This window comes from Lepidochelys kempii, chromosome 21 (assembly GCF_965140285.1).
Source record: "Lepidochelys kempii isolate rLepKem1 chromosome 21, rLepKem1.hap1, whole genome shotgun sequence".
NCBI lineage: Eukaryota > Metazoa > Chordata > Testudines > Cheloniidae > Lepidochelys > Lepidochelys kempii.
This window is the reverse complement of record NC_136400.1, coordinates 1,348,821-1,369,230: the sequence shown is the minus strand read 5'-3', so window position 1 is coordinate 1,369,230 and position 20,410 is coordinate 1,348,821. Positions and strand designations below refer to the sequence as shown.

General features: G+C 41.9%; 2 protein-coding genes and 1 long non-coding RNA gene across 17 annotated transcripts in view; 1 reads left to right on the top strand and 2 right to left on the bottom strand.

Moving 5' to 3' along the window:
- Positions 1–7,295, bottom strand: part of RSBN1 (round spermatid basic protein 1) — a 53,882-nt gene extending 46,587 nt beyond the window's left edge. The window contains exon 1 of the mRNA XM_073319657.2: positions 6,821–7,295. Coding sequence (XP_073175758.1) covers positions 6,821–7,235 — 415 coding nt within the window. The 5' untranslated portion in view covers positions 7,236–7,295. The remainder of the gene's footprint in view (positions 1–6,820) is intronic.
- An 81-nt stretch (positions 7,296–7,376) lies between these two features.
- The window catches only part of LOC140901222 (uncharacterized), a 42,976-nt gene continuing 29,942 nt past the window's right edge, over positions 7,377–20,410 (top strand). For 2 of the 6 annotated variants that reach the window (XR_012155797.1, XR_012155793.1), the window contains exons 1-2: positions 7,377–7,505; positions 15,075–15,180. This is a non-coding gene — a long non-coding RNA (uncharacterized LOC140901222). The other 4 variants (XR_012155798.1, XR_012155795.1, XR_012155796.1 and 1 more) reach the window with 4 other exon arrangements.
- PTPN22 (protein tyrosine phosphatase non-receptor type 22) overlaps positions 9,798–20,410 on the bottom strand; it is a 37,995-nt gene continuing 27,382 nt past the window's right edge. For 7 of the 10 annotated variants that reach the window (XM_073319637.2, XM_073319638.2, XM_073319641.2 and 4 more), the window contains 8 exons: positions 20,248–20,331; positions 19,977–20,107; positions 17,634–17,661; positions 15,868–15,948; positions 15,265–15,371; positions 14,551–14,581; positions 12,898–12,975; positions 9,798–11,577 (listed from right to left, as the gene is read on the bottom strand). In XM_073319637.2, the coding sequence (XP_073175738.1) occupies positions 11,513–11,577; positions 12,898–12,975; positions 14,551–14,581; positions 15,265–15,371; positions 15,868–15,948; positions 17,634–17,661; positions 19,977–20,107; positions 20,248–20,331 (605 nt within the window). In that variant the 3' untranslated portion in view covers positions 9,798–11,512. Of the gene's footprint in view, positions 11,578–12,897; positions 12,976–14,550; positions 14,582–15,264; positions 15,372–15,427; positions 15,949–17,633; positions 17,662–19,976; positions 20,108–20,247; positions 20,332–20,410 lie in introns of those variants that run through there. The other 3 variants (XM_073319640.2, XM_073319644.2, XM_073319642.2) reach the window with 3 other exon arrangements.

The following is a 20,410-nucleotide window of genomic DNA, read 5'->3' as shown; positions in this document are numbered from 1 at the left end:
GGATGCCTGAGAATCTCGGCGAGAAGGCTGTAAAAATGCATGGGTGTCACAAGAGATATGATACTTGGCAAGATCTTTGAATTCTTAGGTTTTCAGATTCGATTTTGAGGATGACAATCAGAAGCTTCCAGATATATTTGCCTGTTTATTACAGTTAATGCAAGGTGGTTGATATAGCTAGTCCAAGGGAGAGACCTATGATTAAGGCTACTATTTTGTCATGGAGATCACTGAATCCATGACTTCCAAAGACTGTCATGACTTCAACCCCAGCAGCTGGGAGCTGCAGGGTCCCACCACCTCCCACAGTGGCAGGGAGCTGTGAAGTAACCCTGCCGCCTGAGGCAGTGGGCCCCTCCAAGCTCCCAGCCCCCCAGGAAGGGGACAGGAGGACCCTAGAGCTCTGAGCCCCCACAGGTGGTGGGGACCGCAGAGCTCCCACCCTACAGCTGCCTAGTCCCTTCCCATTGTATCACGGATATTTTTAATAAAAGTCACAGAGAAGTCACAGGCTTCTGTGCATTTTTCTCTATTGCTCATGACCTGTCTGTGACTTTTACTAAAAATATCTATGACAAAATCTCAGCCTTACTTATGATCTATTAATGGGACTGTTTGTAGACAGCTAGCTGCTTTTTCTCCTACCCATTTTCTGATCTGCATTGGTTTTTTGTTTTGGGTGCACAAATGAAAAAAATTAGCAATCATTCAAGTCCTGTATAATTGAACTACTTTGGTGCAATCACTACCATTGCTGTTTGCTCCATCTTGATGTGTATCGGCAATTCTCAAACTTTTATATTGGTTACCTCTTTCACATAGAAAGCCCGAGTGCTACCTCCCTTAAAAATTAAAAAGAACTCTTTGTATTTAACATTATAATAAATGCTGGAGGCAAAATGGGGTTTGGGGTTGGAGGTTGACAGCCCATGACCCCTCATATAATAATCTCACAACCCCTGAGGGGTCACAACCCCCAGTTTGAGAACCAGATGTATATAGTTTTATAGGGAGGGAGTGATCAGAACATAGTTATCTGACTCTTATAAAATTCGGGGAATTGCCAAAACAGATCATTTGTTATACTGCCTGAAATCAGAGTGACTTATTTCACATCAACAATGCAAGTAACAGTAATTACCACTTAACCTCAGTCTGCTGCTAAAATTGTTATGTGACTGGAAGATAAAATGGAAAATGTTAGCCATGGTAACAGTATAGGGCTTTGTATTCCGAAAACAAAAATGTATGGACTTGGCTGAAACTCATTTGTATTCCCACTCGATTCACTTGCAGTACTGAAAGTTATAGAACAAAACAATTAGTGCCCCTAAATAAAATTTACTATTACTATGATCTACAAGAAGGAAGACCATGGCTACAAATTCATATAAACTAAATTTAAAGCTGTAACAATCCTGCCTTAGTGACTTTAGAAAAAGCTTACAATACACAAAATATTTAATAATTACTGTAGAACCTTATGAAACCTGCATTTTAGAGCTTTTCTTAGGTAGATTGCTAGAAACTGATGGTTTAAACCTGCATTATAGTCCTTTAAAACCAAGAGAATACCAATTTAATGGGTAAAACCAGTCAAAGCAAAGAATTAATTTTAATATTAAGTTTATATAACTATTTTTGAACCTTTGATGTATCAGTCTTTTGTGATGCTGCTGGTTATGCTTACCTTTTACATAGTATCTTACAAACAGCAAGTATAGCTGTTCCAATATTATAGATGGGGAAACAGATTGTGTCATTTTCAGTGTTATCCAATATCAATCAAACCTGTTAGAACCAAGGGTGTTTATTTTATTTTTAAAACTCCCAATCCACTACTATAGCTCCGTCTTTGATTTAGTCACAGGTATTTTTAGTAAAATTCATTGACAGGTCCCAGGCAATAAATAAAAACTCATGGCTTGTGTCCTCTCCATGATTTATAGTAGAAATACCCATGACTAAATCGTGGGGCGGGTGGGAAGGAGGGAAGAGAGAGAGAGAGAGAGAGAGAAAAAGATTACAAAAGAGTCTCACTGGCCATTTTAGAAAGAGGGAGAAGAAAGCAAAAGCAGAAAGCTGGGGGGGCGGGGGGAGAGAGAGAACACGACTCCACATTCCAGAAAAGTCACATGCAGGACGGAAGGATCCTGGACTCCCTTAAAGACTCTGACTTAAACTCAAAGAATGCTCAACAGTTGAAGCACATAACGCACAGGCTTTGTAAAAGTACTCTCAACACATGCGTGTCCCTGGAGGAGGTAAACAGTAAGCCAGAGTGCTTACAAGACTGGAGAGCTCTGGGAAATGGAGTGCCTATGCAGCTGGGGCACCTTGGGAGTCAGCACTGGTCCTGGGGGCTTAGGGGAACTAGACCAGAGGGCCCCACTTCTATGAAGGGGTAAGAGTTCATGCCTGGGAAGCATACCAGAGAAAGAGGGTGCTGGAGCCTATCCAGTTCAAGGGACGGCTTAAAAGCACATGGGTCCAGCATATCAGACCCAAAGAGCACCAAGGAGTATGTCCAGCAGGGGAGCTTTCCCAGGCCGGTAACACCTTTGTCTTCCAAGACCAGAAAGTAAGAATCTTTGCTCCTAGAGGGACTAGATATTTAGAAATCCAAGATGAGCCAACATAAATTGTAAGGTAATTTCAAGCCAATAAAGGTGCTAAATCTACTTATTATTCACTTAGAAATAAACACCAACATACTCCTGAAGTCACATTTTAGACAAACAAAAAAACCACAAAAAGAAAAGGAGTACTTGTGGCACCTTAGAGACTAACCAATTTATTAGAGCATAAGCTTTCGTGAGCTACAGCTCACTTCCTCAGATGCAAAAAACCACACATACACAAAAACCACACACACTTTATTGAATATTTAGGTGTTTTACTATTGCCTGAATGCAAAATGCTCTAAGAGGGATTTACTTCAAACAACAAAGCATAAGCTATATACTTTTGCTTAGTGTTCTGTTTTACATTTAAGAATTCCCATTGACTACTGCATCAACTCTTTTCAGCCTTTATCAGCATCAGATACCGTAAGTTAAACTTATTTTAACTGCTGCACTTACACTTAACCTTTGCTCAATATGGTAAAAAGAGTTTCACTATTATATTGACAATGCATTTGGAATGAGACATGGCCTGCCTGGTAGCAATACTTGACAGAGTCACGTAGAATGTCTAGTTTGAAATGAAGAGTTTAAACAAAGACTGCCCGTTCATCTAATAGCGGGAGAGAATTCTTTGCACCCCTCAGTTAAGTAGTGGATTACGGTTCTGGTCCTGCACTCCTGATGTCAAGAGGAAACAGAACACAGCTGGTGATTCTTTAACTAGTTCAATACATGATAATGTTACTAACATGTCAACTTGTAGTTGGATATACTTAACGTATCTAGCCATCTCTTCAAGATGCATTGTCTTCAGGGAGAGGTGTTAACAGATAGCTTGGATGGTCCATCAGCTCAGCCTAAAGTGAAGGGAACTTTTAGAACAGAAAGGAGGAAACAGGAAGTTGAACCAGACCAGTCACAAATTTATGATGGAAGGTAAACTATTTTATCGGTACACTAGAAGAAGGAATGTAAAATCCTCACTCCCAAAGCAGGAAAGAAAACCCACTTTTGCTAGGATGTATTAAGTCCAATTTCTTCAGTATTTCAGCTTTCATATTAGAAAAAGCAAGTTTCTAGCCTTTATGATTCCCAGTGAGAATGGATACAGTGTGGTTGTCCTGATTCTGCAAAAAGACTGCTCTCCAGTGCCTCTGAGCTTTGCCAAGCCACAGCTTGAAATTCAGATTCTGGTCAGTTTCACAGCCACAATCCACCAGTGGTCTGCAGTATTAACAGAAGTAGTAAAGAAAATCCTGTCAAATCTGGTCATTAAAGACTTGACTTAGATACACAGGAAGGAGATCTGTTGAAGATACATTTTTATGCTCTCTTTACAGACCAAAACTGAACAGCTGCTAGTGCTTTACAATTGTGTAAAAGCCTCCCTTGTTTCTCTTTATGGTATTATGAGATGTTTTTACTTACTGCTGAAATATCACCCAAATATCTCACAAGAGAAATTTATAAAGGTAACCCATCCTAGTATCCTGGTATTAAAGAAACAGCACACATGAAAAGCACACTCAGCCAAGTTGTTTTAAAACTAAACATTCCCAAATCATAATTTTAAATAAACAAACCTCATAGTTGGATACTATTCATAACAATTATTCCATCATCAAAATAAAATTACGGGAAAGAATGAAATGACAATTAAATTTTCTCTAAAAGTGCTTCAAGAAGAATTCATACACCATTCTGTTTGAATTCAGATATCTAATGCACACTTCTATACCCACTCAACTTTGCAGTCTATAGAATTAAGTATTTAAACTGAGCAGAAGTCTTTTACTAATTTGCATGATAAAAACTTCAGTATAGTTAAAATTTTACAAATATACCCTCAAATTACTAGAGGGTTTCAGCATAACATCTTGATGCTTCAGCTCTACTACTGGAATTCAGACCCACAATATGGAATTTTCATTATTAGCTTTCATAGATAAAAAGCAAGAGGTTGTTTTTACTATCTTAAAACTTGATAATTTCACTACTCAAGTATCCGTTTAATGGCCAAGATACTTTATCAAGTAACAGCTTTTATTTCATGCATAATCTAAAATGGACCTCTAGAGTATGGTCCAAGAGCATTATTGTAAAAGCCGTAATAGTTTGACATGTAGTTGCCCAGCTTTCAAAATATTTGCTCTGAGGAACTCTGAAACCAGGAATATTCTAGTAAGGCTTCTTAAACTAATGCTTACCACAATGTATTGCTATCTTGGATGTTATTTGCCTGGGAAACCTTTAGTTATTATGGAGCTTGTCATGGAGAAACAGTGATAGCTCTCCTAAATAGAAATATTTATTCCCCACCAAATATGCAAGTTACCCTAAATGATGGCTCTATTAGTCATTGCTTCTTACTTTCTAGAACTCCAGAATTAGTATCGTCCAACAAAGAGCTTATGTAATTCAAGGTTCAAAGATGTGCAGCAAGTAACTTCAGAATAACTTCGTAGGTTTTCCCACAAGCCACTCAGGGTACATTTACACTGCTGCTGGGCAGCGTGATTCCCAGTGTAGGCAGACAGACTCCCACAAGTTCTGCTCAAGCTAGAACACTAAAAATAGCAGTGCGGACGTTGCCGTACTGGGCAGCTAGTCCAAACCATCACCAAGTCACCCAGTGTTTGCCTGCCACTGGCCACCCAATGTTCACTATTTTTAGCATGTTAGCTTTACCTGATCTAGTTCAGGTCTGTCTACCCATACCGGGAATCTGACCTCCCAGCTGCAGTGTAGACTTACACTCATAAAAGGTACTTGTTCAAGTATTACAGATTAATAAAACTGTTAGACCAAGCAATTATTAATGGTACCTAAAAGTGCTGAAAATATAAACTTAATTTTTCCAAATTCAACTCTCATGGGCCTTGAAGTCAATAAAAGATATTATTTGTCTCTAATATTCTGGAACCAATATGGCTACAACACCACTGCAAACAACTGCTTGGAAAGTATTCGTTTTTTGTTTGATAAACTAACAAAATAATGCCAGTAGACAAGTTCTCATAAGCAACTCTACAATAAATTACAATGGGAAGAAAGCATCTGTATCAATATATTTATGTTTTCAACTTCCAATGGATTTAATTAAGAATTTTAAAGGGCAACATCACAATACTCTACCATACAGAATCTGGTACAGAATGCACATTAAGTCCATTTACTACAGGAGTCTGAACTCACTATTTAGTCTGAATGATATTCTCAAGTATACACACTTCAATATCCAAACACAAAGAATAATGGTACATTTAATCAGTTAAGTTCAGTTTAAGATCTCTAGCAGTACTTTTTATATCAACAACTATTAGGAAAATAAGACACTGAACAGTAAAGTTGTAATTAAATCCCTATTCCTCTGCGCAGAGTTAAGCCTTCCCTCTCCCTTAAATATTGTGATTTATTAAATGGAAGCCAAGACTGACACAGAGACTAACTCCAATATTAGAGCGCTAACACCACCGTGCCCCGCAGCCCCACTGAAAAAAATATGGGGATACAAAAACTTTATAGATGGATGTCAGCAGGGGAAAGCGGTGTTCAGTTACATAATCTTGAAGTGATGCTGCGACAAGTGGTCTAAAGCTAATTGTGCCACTACAATCCTTTATTTTAAGTCTCTTTAAATAAGATCACTTACCTAGTTTGAAACTATGACTTTTTCCTAGCATATACTGCCCATGCACCAGCTAAAGGACTGAATGTTAGAACGAGAGACCAGGCTCTTTAATCTTACACCTACTAGTTCGCTTCCACCAGGCCAAGCAACAGGCAAGTTAAGAACTACGTCCCCCCGTTCCTGAGCTCTAAGGAAGGCCGCCGAGGCAGAATATGGGGGTCCTCTATAGCTACCTGTTTGCCTCTTATCAGGCTCGCCGAGCTGCCGGCGAAGAGACACTGCACAGACCTGGCGCCCCTTGTTTGTGAAGCACTACGGGCGATGCTGGGCCCAGCGCCAGGAGCAGCCGAGCCAAGCCGCGAGTCCGCCACGGCCCGCAGCAGCCCTGCCTGGGCTGTTTCACACGATCGCTCAACCACGCTCCTGAGTGAAGGCGTCGCCGGGGGGGAAACAGCCCCATGGGCACCTCACACCTCCGTCCGCCCCGAGGGCGCCCCTCCTGAACACCCCCAGCCCCTCGCCCGGAGGCAGGCGAGCCCCAGACCCTTGCCCGCCGCCTTACCTCGCTTGCTGGGCCGCCCAGCTGCCCCGTCCCCGGTGCTCCCCCGCTTCCCCTTGTGCGGCTTGGCCCCGGCGGGATGGCCGGGCTCGGAGTCCCCAGCGGGGCGATGGCGGTGGTGGTGGTGCCGCTCCTGCTGCGGAGGTCCCTGCGGTAGACTGAGGGGAGAGAAGGTGAAGAGCCCCGCGGCGGCGGCGGCCGGGGGCAGGCCGGCCGGGGGCATTGGCTCCGCCGGGCTGGGCCCCACCAGGAGCGGCTGGCTCAGCCTGGCCCGCTTGCCGCCGACAGCCTCGCCAGCTGGTCCCCGCCGCCTCCTGCCGCCACCCCGGGGCCGGCCGGGTCGGTCCCCCGAGGGTAGCGGGGGTGACTCCTCTGGGCCCCGGGATACGGCGCGCACCGCAGCGACCTGCGCAGCCATTTCACAGGCTCCCTCACACACATTTAAATGGCCCGAGCGCCAGCAGCCAACGCGCAGGCGCCAAGTGACGCCTCATGGGAACTGTAGTTCCACCTGCAACGTCGGGCCTTGACGGCCTAGTCTCCAAGCGCATGCGTACACGCAGAGCCTGCTGGGAAAATTGTGCTGGGTTCTGGGAGAGAGAAGCGTGCGGCGAGTCACGCAGGCTGACCCAGTCACGTGGGCTCCTGGGGAGCCCAACGGTCATAACGGCCCGAACACCCGAAAGAGGTGAGGCGCGTGCGCCGCCCACACGGCTGTGCTGCCGTCCTGGAGCCAGAGTATCCGCTCCCCGTCGAAGCCGGCCTGCCTCGCCCCCGCCTGCCCCGTCGGGCTGGCCTCCGCGCCTCCAACCCCACACGCCTTCCCCTCAGAACCGCCTGGCGCTCGCGGTTCCGCCGCGGCCCGTCGGTCCCTCTCACAGCCAGCCCCGCCCACGCTGCCGCGAGCCAAGGGGCGCTGCGCTCTGAGCCCCCCGCACGGGCCAGGCCTGTGCCCGTAGGTGAGGGTGCGATGGGTCCAGCGTGTCTTACACCGCAGAGAGGCGCGGTGCGTGGTCGCTGAGTGCGGGCTGCAGCCGCCTGGGCGCAGCGGCGCCACGGTACGCTTCATCCACCCGGGGTGAGCGTGGATGCCCCGTTCAGGTTTTGGCCCTGGCCGTGCAGCCGCCCGGTGCCCGCACCCTGCTGTTCAGCTGCGGGGTTTACAGCTCTCCTCACGCGGTGATTCCGTGCGCCTTAGGGTGCCCGGAATGTAAAAACTGTCTCTGGCCTTTAGCTTGATTCCCTGCTTAAACTCGCAGAAACTATTTTATCTACTGAAACGAATAGCCCAAAGACTGAAATACTAGGTCACCATCCGACTCTTCAGTTAATCGCTAGAGGGGGCTCAAGAGTTTTCTCACATTAGAAAAGGCTTTAATTTAAATGACTGGAACTGAAGAGAGTAAACCAAGAGGTGAGCAGAACACCCACACATTTCTCTTACCCAGTGCAACCACACAGTTGCTTAAGAGAAAAAAAAAGAGTTTATTTGATGCTACATGGGATCTTTCTCTGCTACTCAGGATAATATATGTACCTTGAGACACAGTGTGCTATGCCGTACAGGTGCCATTACCCACACACAGCCACAAAGCAGAATACAGAGTATTGTAGAGATGCAAATCAGTTACAGTACCTTATTTGGGCTGGAGCCAGCTGAGTTTGGCAAGTCTACTGTAACATTTGTCAAGGCATTTTAATTGGATTGTAAACTCCCTGTTTGTCTCTCATACAGTGGTAGTCATGCTAACAGCACTTAAAAATCGCAAGGTGGTGATTATCTCACTATGTACATGAATCTGTTATGTTATGAAGAGCATGGGAACTCAGAACATAGTCAAAAGAGAACAGATATCAGTCTCCTGCTCTGTCAGTCTAACTTGGCGCCTCAGCTGGTTAAAACATATACAAGAAATGTTGTTTTGGCCATATTGCCCTACGCTTTGCATCCCCCCTCTGGCTTCCCTCTCTCTCTGTCACACAACAGCTACATGTATGCACTTTCAGGATTTGTCTATCCCCACCCTATCTATCATCTCTACTAATACTGATGTGTCGATTCTTGCCTCCCAATGATGCCAGCCTCCATTGCCTTGCCTACTAGTTAAATTTTAAAGCAAGCATCTTTGGGCTTACTTCTATGTTGCCCTTTGTGCTTGGGAGGAGCTCTCTAAACTCGCTATCTCATAATCCTTTAAATTCCCCCCTAAAACTCTCCTTTGCCATCATGTCTGTGAAAGACTTGACAGCTATTAGGCCCATTATGCTATCACTACTGTTTTATTGTTTCCTTGTAATCCTCCATTTGTCTGTATCCAGCTGTTGTCTCTTGTATTAGATTAGGGCATCTTTCATCATTGGGGAAGGAACCATATTATTGTCTTGTGTTTGTACAGTGTCTAGCAGTGCACCGTGGGGTCCTGGTCCATGACTAGGGATCCTAGGCGCTACAATTATAAAAATAACTTCTATGGGAATAAGAGGAATGGTTCTATCCTTTGAACACAAATGAAAAATGAAGATTTGATTTTCTGTAAAGGCCTATCTACAATACAGCAAAAATGAAGGGATAAAATTACAAAACACTGAATATTTGTAAAATGGATGGGACTTAATTTGGTTATATAAGCAGGCTAAGGCCTTGCAATGTCCATGACTATGTGTAACTAATGTAATTGACTCAGTTGTGTTTGTGATACAAATGAGCCCTTAATCTGTTTGGTTACTCACATTTTTGCTTTCATGTAGATGGAGCTCCCTATCCATATGACTTTAATGCTAGTAATGGGAGTACTTGTGGCACCTTAGAGACTAACCAATTTATTTGAGCAGTCTAGCTATTGGCACTTCAATAAACATTAAATTATGCTTTATTTTTTATTTATACAGTTCCAGCATTGGTGCAAGGCACTCTAAAGATAAGCATGCAATATTCAGTACTCTTTAAACTTGTAAAAAAAATAAAAAATAAAAACTGGTATGCTGGATAAATAAACTTTATTTTGTATAGCATCTTTCATACACATCATAAAATGCTTCACCAATTCAATACTCCACTGAGATTTTATGTCATACTTCTAGTTATTACTTTGTCAATATTTTTAAAAATAAAAGGCTAGCTGTCAATTTAATTTGTCCGATTTGATACCAGAATCATTTTTTATATTGTCTTAAGGCTGCTCTAGTTTACACTAGGCCTCAAGCAGGCCCCAGCTGTCCCAAAATTAGAAGAGCACAAAGAGGTCTTGCAGCCGTCTTTGTTCTCCTCCCATCCATGCTTGTCCCAAACATAGGATCAGCTTAAATGACAATCAAGTCACAGTACTTGGGAGTTCCCTTATCAGAAACCAGTTACATCCAAACTGCCTGTGGTTGTAGCATACCCTTTCAGCTAGTAAAGAGTAAGTTCTTCTCTGTGTAAAGGTGCAAAACAAAGGGATTCAATTTAGTTCAGTGGCATTAGCACTTTGGAGATAACTAGGGAATACATACAGTGAATTGATCATAAATTAGACATATGGTTTCAGTAATTTTTGCTATATTAGAAAATAGTTGACTTTGAAAAAAAATGCTACAGGTACTTTTAGGGCTGTATACTCAGCATTTGATCCACAAAGCAACTTGATATCAATGAGCTCTGTACATTCTGTTATTCATCACTGGGTTTTGCTGTGGACCAGAGACTGCATATGTGGCCCTAAAAATACCTGCAGTATTGTTTCCAAAAATCAGCTTTTTTTTCTGGAAGAGAGCAAAACATATTAATCTGACCCCATATATTAGCAAGAAAACAAGCTTTCCGATTTTAGGGGGGGGAAGTGTTCAGGTTGGGGATTTAAGTGCCAACTGTCAGCATGGAACTTTGTGTTGCATTTTTTAGGCGAGTTACAGACACATTAAAATTTGCACCATGAAAGCCCAAACTATCATGCACTTACATTTTGCTTGATGTGGACTTTTTTCAATAGATTATGCAGTGTTTACACATGCAAGTTTGGTTCCTATATGAACAGTCAGCATCTTAGTCTTCCTCTTTGGATAGAAACTTAGAAAGATAAATTATCTGATTAATTCAAATGGAAATAATTATAATGTTAATACAATCATTAAGAAAATAGATGAGTTCTGAAATCTGAGAGCCTGATTCTCACTTAGACCCTGACTCTACAAACACTTAAGCACATGCATAACTTTAATTATGACTACACATGAGTAAAGTTATGCATGTGCTTAAGTGATGGGAGGCTCTGAACCATCATTTTGCAGTGGTGTCACTTGATTGACTTAATTGGGACTTACTACTGTGACAGGAGAATCAGGTCCGTTGTCATATAATAAACTATAAAAAAAGGATATAAATTCTCCAAAAAATTTTTAGCCTGTTTTCAGAAACAGTTTTATAAGAAAAACATTTTTCCCTGAAATGTTTTTAGTTTACATCCAGATATGTTTTTAGTTTACATTAACTGGAAGGGTCAAGCAGCTTATGTGCATTTGTGTATCCCTCTTTATATAAAAACCATTTAGGAGAGCTTGTATGCTATTCTCTGGTCACAACCAGACTTTCTACAGCGAAGATCATTTTTAGTGCTACTGTTCTGATAGCAGTTCTGTAATGTGAAGAGCATGTGCAGCATGTTGGAGGGATATGACAAATCTGCAGTATTGCAAACCACATGCATCTGTAAAGTTGAATTAAATATTCCAAGATGGTGGAGGATTTCTTGGTCCTTTAGGTTTTGAAAATCGATTTGTAAAGCCTGGGAGCAAAAACAAAATATTACAAGAATACAGTAAATATACTACCTATATTTTATACATTGCTCATATAATTCCATAAGAGATTTGTTTCTGAAGAGATTTGGGTTTTTACACAATATGCAGTATATTACTTTAGTCATGTTAATTGAATATAATGATATTAAACAAAGAATGATAATGTTTATATAAGACAACTGCTGTGCACATGCAGTTATATTAAGGCACCTCATAACCTAGAAACCGTGTCAGGATTTGACTTTATGAAGTCTGTGGTAATATTAAGTTTACTCAGCAAAAGTACTGTCAGGTCAATGATCTAATTCAATATGCTGTCTTCAACAGCATCCAATATTGGGTGCTTTTGAAACATAAATGCATGTAATTGTGCTATACTATACTGTGGAAGGATGTTTCTTTCTGATCTCAACTTGGGATCAGCATATGAGACATCACAATTGATAGCTCTTAATTTTAGTCTAGCTAGTGAGACTGTGGATGCCATTTTCACATGAATGTTCAAATTCTTCTTCAATCTTGAAAATCTGTGTGGTTTTAAATAATATCCTGTGCTTGTGAGTTCCACAGATTAGCTGTAGCAACTCTTATCCTACAAATAATAGAATACAATAGTACTGTATAAGGATGTCTGGTAGCAAACAGGATAATTGAAACAAGCATATTAAGAGCATATCAATAGGATTATGCCAAACATCCTGTAGCTTTTGCTGGTCCATGAGTTACATGACATTAGGCAGCAGCCACTCTCATTAGCCTTTCAATGTGGAAAAGTTAAATTGTATCTTCTGCTGCCTCTTTTGCCACATTTATCTTGTGCAACATTTTGCCACAGAGCAGCCAAATGTTCATTGTATGTGCACCCTGTGTGTTGATACACAAGTAATATTTATGTTACAGGGTTTCTGGTCTGTCTAATTTTATCTTTATATAAGGCATAAGTAGTTTATGAATAAGTAATATATATATTAAAAATAAACTATTTTAAAATTATTAAGTTATAAGGTCACTTCAGCTTTAATCAAATCTGTAGTCTTAATTTTTATGCACACGCGTTTGCAATAAAATGACACAGACCACCAGGCAATTGCTGCAGGGCCTGGTAAGAAGTGTTTGCAATCATAATTAAGGCACATATTAAAATTACTTTTGCATCATACACTTACGCACCCATTTGGTGATTCATGTCACTTTCCTTGCCCTAGCTAGTAGCTGGGCTCCATATCTCTATCTAGTCTTTTAAAAGTCTTTGTAGTTAACATAGCAAAAAGTCCAAATAGAAAGGAATGATGTGAAGAACATACCGAAGCTCAGGAAAGAGCTGGAGTGGTTTGACTGGGCAGATTCTGGTGGTTTTGCCAGTGAAGATGGGCTACAGATGTCTAGAAACACATAAGAAAACTTTAGCAGCAGATGGCCACTTTAATTGCCTAAAAATGTCAGATATCAGAGACAAATAAACACCTTCTCACCTCCTGTGAGGGGAGGCTATATGCAGATTGTTACTTTAACATGAGATGTAATCTCCCTAACATACAAGCTGTATGGGCATGCATGAATAATGAAGATGTCATAGTCCAATACACTGGGCATCTTGTTTGCTCAGAGTCAGTTTGAAATTATAAGCTATCCAAGTTTTAAAACAAGTCGTTTTAATTTCACAGACTCAGCATGGAGTTAAAGTGACCATATAATCTTAGAGAGAAATTCCTTATTAATGTATGAAACACAGGAGGGAGTTGCATTCCTTGCAAGATCCATGACAGAGGCAAATGTGACTGTATGCCATCTTTGCTTTTCCTTACCCCCACCCAGTCATGGGGCCAATTTAGCCTATGGCATAATCTACTGTAGCCTTGAGTTTGCTCTAATTTGCATCCACTACAATAGTCTCCCAGGCTGGTATGCCATCTCATAATTCCTAGAGTACCTCAGCATTCAGGTCACCACCCCAACATGCCTCCTACTCTGGAGCTAGGATGGGGGAATGACATAGAACGGAATACTCTGGATGTATGCCACTTGGGAATACCCCTGTGCTGGAGGAAATCCACAACCAGTTTGTTAAGGCAGTTTTCCACCTGCTTTGTGCTACTAGAGTGATGGAAAGCAAATGGAACCGAGACCAGGATCTGGACTAGGAGTGCCCATCATAATGGGATAACAGACCATTGTGAATGAAAGACTGTCTTGGCAGCTGCAGTTAGAGAATTGTCCATCATAACCAGTGCTCAGTAAGAGAATATCCCTGTGGATATGGAGCCTGATCTTGCAGAACCTTACTTACACAAGCTGTCATACTGTTTTTGATAGAATTACTTTTGGAGGAATAGTATAGGATCAGACCCTACACTAGTCCTCCAAATGGTGGCAAATGAAGTGATAATATAAATACTACTAATACTCTTAATTCTGCTACAGGTAAATGCTTTGCTATTACATTAAATCAACACATTTGTTTTACAATATGTTTTTGGCTGTGACTAATTTAAAAGTAGATGGATCAAATGTTAGGATGCCTGCAGTTTTAGGTAACACTTTTCATATGACAACACCTCAGAATGCATGGGAAAGGCTGGGCAAAACAAGCCAAAAGATTGATTAATTTCTATGCACAGGAAGTGGGATGACAGGCCAACGCTGATTTCATATACACTAGCAACCTTGATCTTGAGTGAGCCCATTAGCATAATGGCTACATTGAGACATATAGATCTTTAATTAATTCAGTCTGTTAAGTGCATTGAGATGTCCAAAAGAAAGGTATTAAAGAAGAGCAACAGATTATTCATCCAGTCAGCTGGTGAGTACCCTCAGCTCCAATCAAGAGCAATAGGAGTAAAGGAGCCTCAGCATCTTGCTGGTTCAGGTCCTAAAATAGGTAACAGATCTGTTTGCTACATTACATATACCCCACCAGACAGACAGACAGACTTGTTGATGATCAAGAGACTTACTCTTTTTCATGTTACGTAAAATTTTCAAGCTCTGTAAAAAAAAAGTTTTTAAATTAAAGATTTTGTTGTTGAGAGAACTATTTGCATCAAGCTGGAGATCAGTGCCTGCTGGTGAAGAGAATTCACTGCTGAACAATCATGCAAAACAGCATGCATATATCATGTCACAAATGCAGAATCCTACAGTTTCCTTTGTTTGCTGGCTTACCTTAGCCAAAATGTAAACTTCCCAGAGTGTACAGTTAGAGCTGTTCAAGCTATACTTTTCTCAATAACTCTTCCCTGCAGCAAACACATTCAAAGGCTAAATGAGGGCATTCCCTAGAGTAGCACCTGAGATGGGGGTTGTTGAGGAGTGGAGTCTGTCCCTTAACTGGGAATTGAGGCCCTACGTGAGCAGCTTTTCTGAGAAGAGTTGGCATGGTACATGGAGAACTGATCGCAGTTAGGCAGCCAGTTACATAGCTCGACAGATTGCTTTTGTTCCTGTTGTGCAACTGTGAATCTTTTCTTCTTTCCTGCAGCTCTGTTTGCAGTGTCACCACAGAATATACTGCCTGAACGCATTCTCTTGTCATAAATACAAGAAGTCTCAAACCCAGGACTCTTTTCTCCTGTCATCTACATGAGGTAAGTGATAAGAAAATAACAGCTACCGCAGCTAGAAAGCTGGAACTGTCTTTCCTTCCCTTTTTCTCTCTCAGATATCTTTACCTTACTCCTCCTGAAGCATTTCACAGACTCTTTTGATGACTCTTCAGAAGCTTTATTTCCTGAGTCCCCAGGTTTGCTAGTGGAAGTCCTCACAGTAGGCTGCAGACCTAGGAAAAGAACACACAGCAAAACATTTCCAGAAGACCACATGCACATCCTCCTGCTTCATTTCTAAGCATCCTGTGTGTTATATTTACAGTCTCTTTATGCAGCAATTCTTGAAATTGGTGGGTTTTTTTTAATGTTTTGCCATTTTGTTTGTAATCTGCCGAGCAAATCTCCTAGTTGCAATTTTTTTTACATCCATTATATTCTCCTAAGGGAAGTAGTGGAAGCACCATTATGTGGGATATTTAAAGCTAGACCAGGAATACACTGTGAAGTACAACTAGCAAGGAGTGGGGGACAGGGTATGATTAGAGAGGAACTCCAAGACTCTTCCATCTCTGATTTCTGGAATCGTCTTTATTCAGTTAGCTACAGGTTTTTCAGAGAGGAGATTTTATTTGCTTGGATACCTGGTCTGGTTTCCTTCAGCTAATCCTTTAACTGAAATTATTGTGCTAAATCTCTGTTACAAGTGAAGAAGACATTACTACTTACTCTCCTCATTGGCAAGAAAGAATGACTCAGGGGTTCTTTCAGGAAGTGGAGGAGGGGAGGAAGAGCGATCCCGTTGTTTCTCTGAGATATCAAGTGTGACACAACCATGGGAAACAAAACAATACAGTTTATTAGCTTTTTTAAATCCTGTGTGACACGGTCAGACTGGTCAACTTGGGTATGACGCATGACAACTTAAGAGGCATTGAAATGTAACAAAGACAACGTACTTATATGTGAATTTCAAGATGTACTAGACCAGCAATCATTAACCCATTTATCAAGGATAGATGCTAAGTGTATTTGTCTGTGTTTATCTGTATCTTGTTAGAAGTTTAACAATGTAACCAGATTAGTTTGTAGATGCTAATTCCCTTTCATGTCTTAATTGCATTATATTCGGCATGCAGATGGTTCAGTAAACCTTAAGATCAAAGATGCAAGATAATGCAGGAAACTAATACTATTTACATTGTCTTCAGCTTAACTATCTATGCTATAATGAACTACTGTCTAATTGTCTTATGTGAATGAATGCAACTGGTTTACCTGTGTATGCTTAGGAAATAGATTAGCTTCAGAGCAAAAATCTGCACTGCCTATTCTTCATTGGGGGAAGGTCTTGCTGTGACAATTGCTGTGAGGAGGCTTATCAGCTTGCTAGAGAACTATAAAGGAAGCTTCAGGCCTGATCCTTTTCATCTCAGTTCTGCTTAAACTTTAACAGGGAAGGTTTAAGCCATAAAACTGAGGTTTCCGAGTTTACCTGGGAATTCTTATGGAAGAGCTTCAGCAGATGCTACACCTGGATTGCCTGTCTATTGGATTATAATCTTTTAAACTGATTCCAGAAAGACTTTTACAAATAAGCAGCCTTACCTTCTCTGCCATGAAACTGACCTAAGGACTTTACACATATTTGTATGTATATTGATCTTTTAACCTTTTGCACTTCTTTTCTTTTTATTATGAAGCTTTTAGTTTTAGCCACAAAAGGTTTGGCATCAGCATGATTATTAGGTAAGATCTGAGACTCTCATTGACCTGGGAATCAAGGTCCGGTCCTTTGGAACTGGTGAACCTCACATAATGGTGAATCAGGTTTTCAGTAACCACTCACTATATTAGACTTCGCTGTCTGGATGGAAGTCAAGGGCTAGAATGCTTAAAAGGGACTATTTGGCTTCTTGGTGACCAACCTGTTATTATAGAAGCTGTTTTGTTACTGGCTTGGTGAATCTAATTATAGAATAAACTGCCAGTTTTGATGATTGTGTGCCCTATTCCTTGCAGTCTGCCTTGAGTGTAGCATTCTCAGTGTGGCTCATCCAGTCCAGTTCCCATATCAGCGTGCTGAGCTGGACTGGGCTGACATCCCCTATGGTGACCACAGTAATGCAATCAGTATAAATCTACAATCCTTCCCAAGAGAATTTACAAGTGCCCATTCCCAAGAGAATGGCAGAGAATGTTCCCAAGGCAATAAAGAGTCTGAGAAGGAAACAATGACAACTCGTTTGCCTGATAAGACTGAAAGAAACAGTAGCACAAAAGGATACCAGCTGATTAGGAGATATAAAAACTAACACTAGCTTGGTTGATGCACTAGTTCGTCATGTGTACAACAAAGCTGTTCCTCTGGGCATGGAGCCTAGGGACTTTTACAAAGTACAGTTTGGTACAGTTACAGTACACTACTGAGTTACCTACCAAACAGACAGGTATCTCAATGGACTCAGTGACCGTAACATCAAGATAAACTGTACCTGATCTGGAGCTCCGGAGCTTCACACTCTGGAAACAAACAAAAAGGGAAAATACCTGAAATTCCAAAAGCCAAATGCAAATCTTTATATTGTGAGCAAGTAGGCAATGAACAGGAAATGATGTTGTTACAAGCACTGAAACACCCACATACATACACCTCCTACTAATGTAATGGAAGATGAGTTCTATATTTCTTATACTCTTGTTATTAATTGAATCTATGTTTCAGAGGAAGGATGATCGTGTGGTTAAGACACTGGCTGGGGGGTTCAATTCATGGTTCTTCTGCAGTCTCCCTGTGTGACCCTAGGCAAGTCACTAACTCTGTCAGTCTCTGTTCCTCATCTCTAAAATGGGGGCAACAATATTTTCCCATCTCATATGGGAGCTGGGAAATTCATTCATGGTTGGGAAGGACTCAAGCCTGGTCTACACTTCAAACTTAGGTTGACATAGCTATGGCACTTGGGTAGGAAAAATCCGCATGCCCGAGCACCATTGCTATGCAGACCTAACCCCCAGTGTAGATGCAGCCAGGTCGATGGAAGAATGCTTCCATTGACATAGCTACTGTTGCATGGAGAGGTGGAATTCCTACAGCAATGGAAAAACCTCTTCTGCCGCTGTAGCACCGGTGTCTCAGATGCTACTGTGAAGGGGACCCAGGGGTGGTGGCTGGAACCCGCCTTCAGGGAGGCTAGCCCGCAGCTCCGCCCCTTCTGCCCATGCATGCCTCCCCCCTGTGGCCAGAGCCCTGAGACCCCCTGATCTCCTCTGCAGCCAGAGCCCCGAGACCCCCTACCCCACCCTGCCTGGAGAAGCCCGGAGCGCCTCTCCACATTGGCCAGAGAAACCACAGGCTGGCTGAAGCCCCGAGGCTCCCCACAACCTGCCTGGAGGTGCCTGGGCCAGCTGCAGCCACTCCACGCCTCTCCTCCCCAGATTCCAAGCTGCTCCAGGGAAAAGAATCTCTTCCCGAAGATGCTTTTGATATGCCCAATGCAGGTTCCGGGGTGGCTGAGGAGGTGGTATTTGCTACTCAACTTCCTGGGTTCATCAGTAATCTCTGGAGTCCAGGGAGATTACTGATGAACTCAAGAAGCTGAATAGCACATTCTGCCTCCTCAGCCACCCCAGAACCTGCATGGAGCACAATAAAGCTAAAACTTTGCCGGCAAACCCCACAACCAGGGGTCTGGCGGCCACAGCAGTCTCCCCAGGCCTATTATACCAACCGCCCATGAGGGGACCCCATAGATACCAAGACACATGTAAAACTGGCGGCTCGGGTCACTTATGTCATTAAATATCCTAGAGCACTTTTCACAAGGGGGTTAATTCATAGTGGAGCCCTAGTCAAATTTCATTACATTCCACTTTCCTAAATTCCCCCTGCAGTTTCAGATAAGTTATTCTTCACTTGGCTACTATGCCACCCCAGAATTAGCTGCATTTCAGGGGTGAGTTAGTGACACCCATGTAGACACTTGAGGTGTGTGTTTATCTCAAGTTAGCTAACTCAAGATTAAGTCCTAGTGAAGACTAGGGAAATTGGTTGTTTTAACACAGGTTAACAGGTTAAAGTAAATCCTAGGCTCCCCAGTTGTCTTTACCTTGACTTGTGAACTCATGTGAAAACTACTAGCTACTTTACCTTGTGTTATCTATCTCAAGTTAAAAACACACCTTTTTTCCTAGTGAAGATGCATTCTTGTAGAGAGCTTTGGGATCCTGCAGGAATTATGGTGCTATATAAATGAACATGGTTATTTTTAATTGGTTAGGCAAGTTCATCATTATTTATGCTTGTAATACAAAAGGGCAATCTCCAAATATTTGTTCATAACTAAGTTTCCTAATTTCCTGATAGTCCTTGTTTGCCACTTCACATCTGTTGCATTACAAGTTGCTGCTGGGTATATTTTTAAACATCTTTCTGTGTTAGCTACATTAATATAGGATCCCAGTTCATTGCTTTCATGCTGATGGGATGGCTACACAGTGACTGAGTGACTCATGTCTCCCTCTGCACTATCTCCTCTCCCCATCCCCAGTGAAACTCTGGAATGTATTTTGGTCCTTATGATTGTAGACATTAATGTGGTGGCTAGTGGTACTTCTGTTTTCTCTTAAACCACATTGGCTACTACCCTAGTAGTCTGTCATGACAGCCTCAACTAAGATCACTTCTGAAGACTGAACTCTGAATCTGAAATCTGCAGTAGTTTAAGAAAAGCACATGCCATCCAGATTGGTGTATTCCTTGCAGAAGCAGGGAGCATTACATGGGGATCTGCATAGCAATATTGCTGTAGAAGAGATAAAAACGTCACTTTAGTTACCTTACTTGGTCTCAGTCTTACTGAGTCATCAAATATCTTTGGCTGAGACACCCCACTCCATTCTGAAGAGGTTCCAATGTTTATATTTCTTGGTACAGGTTGGTGGTTTGACGTTGCCAATGGAGGTTGACCTGGAAAGAATTAAATGCAAGAGGGATTTTTTTCACTTTCTGGGTAGCCCAAGTAATTCGTTGTTGGATTCTGTGACTCAAGCATTGAGCAAATCATCAGAACTGTCACCTCAGCACTTCTTAAATTAGCACTTACTTACCAGTTTCATTGGCCACAATAAAGGACTCTGGGGTTCGCTCAGGCAGAGGGGGAGGAACATCATCGTCTGGATCTGGAGAAGCTTCTAATTAAAGAGACAGGGACAGTTATTTGGATTTCTTTGGACAGTCCTGCCATTACCACAATACACAGCTAAGAAGAGT